The sequence below is a fragment of the Lepidochelys kempii genome, chromosome 21 (genome assembly GCF_965140265.1).
Source record: "Lepidochelys kempii isolate rLepKem1 chromosome 21, rLepKem1.hap2, whole genome shotgun sequence".
NCBI classification, from domain to species: Eukaryota; Metazoa; Chordata; order Testudines; family Cheloniidae; genus Lepidochelys; species Lepidochelys kempii.
The window spans coordinates 13,068,955-13,075,747 of NC_133276.1; the positions used below are offsets into that span (position 1 = coordinate 13,068,955).

At 47.2% G+C, this 6,793-nt stretch overlaps 1 protein-coding gene across 1 annotated transcript; it reads left to right on the forward strand.

Moving 5' to 3' along the window:
- The first annotated feature begins 2,187 nt into the window (after window positions 1-2,187).
- Window positions 2,188-3,795, forward strand: KCNA10 (potassium voltage-gated channel subfamily A member 10). The gene has a single exon (XM_073319797.1). The coding sequence runs from the start codon at window positions 2,188-2,190 to the stop codon at window positions 3,736-3,738; it is 1,551 nt and encodes a 516-aa protein (XP_073175898.1). The 3' UTR covers window positions 3,739-3,795.
- Window positions 3,796-6,793: the final 2,998 nt, after the last annotated feature.

The following is a 6,793-nucleotide window of genomic DNA, read 5'->3' on the forward strand; positions in this document are numbered from 1 at the left end:
TGCCCGAGCAGCTCTCATTGTGAATACTGGGGCATCAGATAAGTATGACAGTAGAACCTCACAGTTACGAACACCTTGGGAATAGAGCTTGTTCCTAACTCTGAACAAAACATTATGGAAAAAGAAAAGGAGGACTTGTGGCACCTTAGAGACTAACCAATTTATTTGAGCATAAGCTTTCGTGAGCTACAGCTCACTTCCTCGGATGCATTCAGTGGATGAAGTGAGCTGTAGCTTACGAAAGCTTATGCTCAGATAAATTGGTTAGTCTCTAAGGTGCCACAAGTCCTCATTTTCTTTGTGCGAATACAGACTAACATGGCTGCTACTCTGGAACAAAACATTATGGTGGTTCTTTCAAAAGTTTACAGCTGAACATTGACTTAATACAGCTTTGAAACTTTACTATGCAGAAAAAAATTTCTGCTTTCCCTTTACTTTGTAGTAGTTCACGTTTAACACAGGACTGTACTGCATTTACTTTTTTTTTTACCTCTGCGGCTGCCTGATCATGTACTTCCGCGTCCAAAGGCGGTGTGTAGTTGACTGGTCAGTTCGTAACTCTGGTGTTTGTAACTCTGAGGTTCTACTGTATAGATAAATAAGCACCAAGGGTAGAATTTTCAAAGTAACTTAGTAGTCTAAGGCCTGGCTGTGCTTAAAAGTTTTGCCAGCGTAGCTTCATCAGTTAGGAGTGGGGAAAAAAATCACCCTTCCAAACTTACATAGACAAAAGCCCCTGAGTACACACAGTTTATACCAGCAAAATAGTGCTGATGTAGCTTATTTCATTCTGGGAACTGTTATAAACTATAACGGAGTCTCCACCAGGAGGTTTACCAGTATAGTGAGATCAATACAACAAAGCCTCTCTTGGGCTGACAAGGCCCTAGTCCAATTGACTTCCACTTAACTGCTTCTGCAACTTTTACCCAGGCCTGGGCTACATGACACCAAGCTATGCCGGTGTGGCTATTTCGGCCAGGGGTGTGAAAAAAATCATCCCCCCTCGCTGACATAGTTAGGCTGACAAAACCCTCAGTGCAGACGCAGCTATGCCAAGAGGAGAGTGCTTCTGTCAGCTTAGCCAGCCTCGTTCAGGAGGTGGTGTTCCTGTGCTAGCGGAAGAGGGTCTGTTGGAACATGCTCCCTCTGCCAGGGGGCCATGCTGGCAGAGCCTTTGTAGTGTAGACATGGCCCCAGAGAGATAAGTGACTTATCCAGAGGTATCTAGGTGCCTAACTCCCTTGAAATCAATGGGAGTTAGGTGCCAAAATACCTCGGAGGACTGGGCTTGAGTGACTCAGGGACTGGTAATGGGATAGGGAGCTTCTCACCTCTAGCTCATGTGGCCCTGGGTCTGTAACCGCTGGCTGATGAGAAATGAGTTGTGGGGGGCTCAGTGCAGGTTTTAATGTGATGTGAGTGCACATTACCACAACAGCACCCCTAGAGAGCCCATGAAGGGCTGAACTTTCCTCTCCTAGCAGTGCTCCCACTAGGTCAGGGCTGAGGGAGCACTGCTCCTGGGCCTGGCCTATCCATAAGTGAGCTTTCAATTCCTGGGGTGTCAGTCTGGCATCTTCATCAGGTCAAATTGGAGGCTGGGAGTCAAATCCTGGGCATTGACATCAGAGATACCAGGATCTGGCCCAGTGTCTCTCCTGGTTAGATCCTAGGAAGCTGCCAGTCAGGACACCTGGGTTCTTTTCCAGGATCTGTGTCTGTCTCACTGTGACCTCGGAGGCACTGGTTGTGAAGCTTCGTTACTGTAATTAGTGTGTGCAAAGCACTTTGAACTCCTTGCTGGAAAGGAACTAAAACATTGCAGGGAGAGGGGGCTGCCAACCAGGACTCCGGGGTTCTATCCCAGGCTTTGCTACAGCCTTAACCTTGGGCACTATGAGCTGTATTGTGAGGGTGAAATGCAATAATGAATGCATGCAAAGTCCTTGGTTGAAAGAGACGATGAAAGGATTATCACTAAGTACAATTAATTTTTGTTAAAAAAAAGGTTATCCTGATCTCAGATCTATTTTATTCTTTGCATGCAAGAAGGAAGTGACACACATATACATAATTCATCTCCGTATCTCTGTCTGTTTGCTTGCAGATCATCATAGCGTGGGAAAGACGCAAGCTGCCGGTATCTGACCCCGGGATTTATGCTGCTAATCTGATTACTGTATGATGGAAGTGTCCAGTTGGAAGGAGATGGAGGTGGCACTAGTCAGTTTTGACAACAATGATGAGATAATGGAAGATCCCTGTTATTCAAACGACTTCAGCACTGCTGCCCAATTGCAGAAGGGACACCCCAGCTGTGCCAGCCTCTTGCCCCACTGGAGAATCCTCCTCAACAGTGAGAACACCAACAATGAGACCATTTTCTCCAAGTTCTCTGCTGAGTTCGGTGAGCACCTGATGGGGGAGCGGGAGGGCATGGACGAGGGTGAACAGAGAGTCATCATCAACATTGCTGGGCTGAGGTTCGAGACGCAGCTCAAAACCCTCAATCAGTTTCCAGAGACGCTACTCGGAGACCCAGAGAAGCGGATGTGCTACTTTGACTCCATGAGAAACGAGTATTTCTTTGACAGGAACAGGCCAAGTTTTGATGGGATCCTCTACTACTACCAGTCTGGTGGGAAAATCCGGCGCCCGGCCAATGTCCCCATAGATGTCTTTGCCGATGAAATCACCTTCTATGAGCTGGGCAATGAAGCCATGGACCAGTTCAGGGAAGATGAAGGGTTCATCAAGGACCCTGAGACTCTTCTGCCCACCAATGATTTTCACAGGCAGTTCTGGCTGCTGTTTGAGTACCCCGAAAGCTCCAGTGCGGCCAGGGGCGTGGCTTTGGTCTCAGTCTTGGTCATTGTCATTTCCATCATCATCTTCTGCGTGGAGACCTTGCCCGAGTTCAGGGAGGAACGGGAGTTCAAGGTCATCAAGGACGCTGCTAACAACTTGACCAAAGCCAACCTGGCCCCGAGCACCTTCACGGACCCCTTCTTTGTCATAGAGACAGCCTGCATCATCTGGTTCTCGTTTGAGCTCTTAGTCAGATTTGTAGTCTGCCCCAGCAAGGCTGCATTCTTCAGGAACATCATGAACATCATCGACATTGTGTCCATCATTCCCTACTTCGTGACCCTCACCACTGAGCTGGTCCAGCACAACGAACAAAATGGGCAGCAAAACATGTCCCTGGCCATACTGAGGATCATCCGCTTGGTCCGGGTCTTCCGCATCTTCAAGCTCTCGCGGCATTCCAAGGGCCTGCAGATCCTGGGGCAGACCCTCAAGGCCAGCATGCGGGAGCTGGGCTTGCTCATCTTCTTCCTCTTCATCGGAGTCATCCTCTTCTCCAGCGCCATCTACTTTGCGGAGGTGGACGAGCCACAGTCTCATTTTTCCAGCATCCCTGATGGGTTCTGGTGGGCTGTGGTGACCATGACAACGGTCGGCTATGGAGACATGTGCCCTACCACGTTGGGTGGGAAGATAGTGGGAACCCTGTGTGCTATTGCGGGGGTGTTAACCATCGCGCTTCCTGTCCCAGTCATAGTCTCCAACTTTAACTATTTCTACCACAGGGAGACGGAGAATGAGGAAAAGCAAATTCTACCCAGGGAAGTGGAGAAAATGCTTACCAGCCTGGCTGCGGCCAATGGCAGCATGGAGTCCTTGAACAAAACCAATGGGGGTTGTGACCGTGACATGCCCAGGAAATGATGACAGGTCATGGGCTTGAAGGGACTGCCTGGTATCAGAATGGATTTGATAAATGAATGGGGTGTAAACCATCTGCACTCTGTAATTTTTTTAAAAAACACAGTATGCTTTTTTCTTTTTTGGTAAACATTTTGCAATCCTCCAATTTCCTGCGGCCATTCAAATAAACATGGTCTTTTATCTCTCCCCTCTGCCCACCGACCTGTTTCATTATCCGATGCTCAGCATTTCGCTCCTCTGCTTGGGAACTGAAACTTGTTTCAGTGAGCATGTGGTAGATAGTAAAGCTAATACCAATCTCTTTTCAGCTGTAGATCTCAAAGCACTTCTCCAATGAGGTCAGCTTCCTTATTGCCAATTTACAGACAGGGAAACTAAGGCCAGAGAGGCAAAGTGACTTCCCCAAGGTCACCCAGCAGGGCAGTGGTAGGAATAGAAAACAGCTCTCCCAAGGCCTTGTCCAGTGCATGATCCACTGGGCCACGCTGCTGGAATGAGCAGCTCTGACCGTAACAGGGTCGGCATTAAGTGGATGGATTCTCAAAGCACAGAGGAACCTGATTCTTCAATACCGTACACCTTAGGGCTGACTCTCCACCGGCTTGTAAGTTTTGTTGTTGTTCACAGCTGTGCAAGGTGGGTATAAAGAAGAGTGCTGTGATGGGGCACACAGGCCCCATACCAGTCAGGAGAGGCGTAACAAGGACTTCTGGCCCCATCTGCCTCCTGCTACCCTACTACACCTGCAGCAAATGTCAGGTGTGGAGAGAGGTGTTGAAAGGAGAAGGCCCAGCTCAGTCTGAGACTGACCAGGAAGCAGAGCAGAGCTCAGCTCTGCTTCGCTTCTTCCTTGGTGAGGGACGTCTGGTTTCAGCCAACAGTCAGAGAGAGTTTGCTGTCTGGACAAGCCCTCCTGGTGGATGGGACAATGGGGCTGGGGAACTTGTCTAAACAGGCTGGTTGCATGAAGACCAGCCCCGAGTAGAAGGGTGGCGCCCAGCTGAAGACTCATTGGACAGCCCTAGTTTTGAGTTTGTAGCTTTTCTTTTTGTTTGGACTTTAGTATTTTGGAAGGGTTGGGATTGAGGTGCCCTTTAGCCGGAGGGCTAAAGCACCACTACATTGGACCTGTGAGAGGTGACAACTGATCTTCGGAGACCCTGTAACAAGGTGAGGAGTACCCTGTCGGGCCACAAGGGGGTACCATGGAGAAGGGTTGTTGAGTGGTTAGAGCACTAGCTCGGGACCTGGATTCAGTTCCCTGCTCTGCCACAGATTCCCGTGTGGCCTTGGGTGAGTCATTTAGTCTCTCTGTGCCTCAGTTCCCCATCTGTAACAATGGCACTGCCCAGCCTCACAGGGGTTTTAGGAGGATAAATGCATTAAAAGACTGTGTGGTTCTCCGATGCCACAGTGTTGAGAGCATGTAAGTACCCAGGACAGAAAAATTTAGCATCCTAGAAATGTCAGCCTGGAAGGGACCTCAAGAGGTCATCTACTCCAGCCCCCTGTGCTGAGGCAGAGCCAAATAAACCTAGACCAGCCCTGACAGGGGTTTGTCTAACCTGTGCTTAAAAACCCCTCGGTGATGGGTATTCCACAAACTCTGTGGGAAGCCTGTTCCAGAGCTGGACTATCTTTGTAGTTACAAAGTTTGACACAACAGGTTTCCATCAGAAAATACAGTTTCGTTGAAACGGAAACATTTTGCAGCAACATGTCAGTTCTGACAAAATTTTCGATGGGAGAAAATCTAAACCAACCATTTCAACTTTTATTTCATTTCAGTAATTTAAAACAATACGAGTAAATGTTTTGGTGTTTTCATTCATTTTGTTTTGACTTTTATATTATATCAAAATATTCATTGCAATATATATTATATTTAATACTATGTATAATTGCATTTTTATAGCATAGGGTTTCGACATTATAGAAATGAAACGTTTTGATGTTTCCACATTAGAATTTCTGTTCTGAGGTAACTTGCGAAATTTTGACTTTTCGTTCCAATTTGGAACGAAAACCAAATGGATTGGTTCACAAGCGACTGTTCTCGTTGGTGGTTCTGGAAACATTTCTATTGGATTTGGGGTTTTACAGAATTTTTCTTCACAACGTTTAAAATATGGGGTAAGTATAAGTTGACTGTATCACTTCAGGGCCTGATCCAACCCCCTGGAAATCAAAGGGAACCTTTTGACTGGGTTTTAGCTCAGGACCAATGAGATGGGTGTAGCACCAGTCAGGGCCAGTCCTCAGTACGTTAGGTGCAGGTTGATTGCTGAGTATGCTGGAAAGTTATTACTTAATGTTGTGCCTAGAAGCCCCAGTCATGTCCCAGGACCCCATTTTGTCAGGTGCTTTACGGGCACAGAACGTAAAGACAGACTCTGCCCCAAAGAGCTTACAATCTAAGTTGAATTCTGCTATGGTGCTATGTCATTTCTTGCCACTTGCCCCATCCCCATTTCCGTATTCCCAGTTCTCCTTTTATCTTCTGTTCATTTTTCTTTTACTTTCTTTCTTTCTCCTTCACCCCCTTTATTATTTTGCATGCACCCTCTGTGTGTCTCCCTCACTCACTCCCCATCTCTCTCTTTTCCTCAGGGCCTCCATACTCTCAGGCTCCCCAGTCTCTTCCTTGCTTCTGAACTCTGGACCAGATCCTCCATGCAGCAGAGCTGTGACCAGCGCAGGATCTGGGGTAGTGGAAGGGGAAAGGTAGCCCTCAGCTACCCGTATCCTCAGCTGAATCCGAAGCCTGTGAGCGGCTCTAAATTACTCTGTAGAGAATAGAGCGGAGCAAATAATTTATTTTTAGGCTCAGAGGCTGAACTGGTAAGCCGGTTTGGTTTAAACTGAAACTGATGGGGGTTTTTTTCCATTTTTTTTGTTTTGGGTTGTTTTCAGGTATTTTGCCACCCTTTAAAAAAACAACAACAACAACAACATTTTTAGCCAGAACACTCTTTAAAAATGATAAGTTGAAATTTCAAAATGCCCGAAATGAAACCCTTCTAAATGAATCGGTAGGGCTGCCACCTCTGAGGTA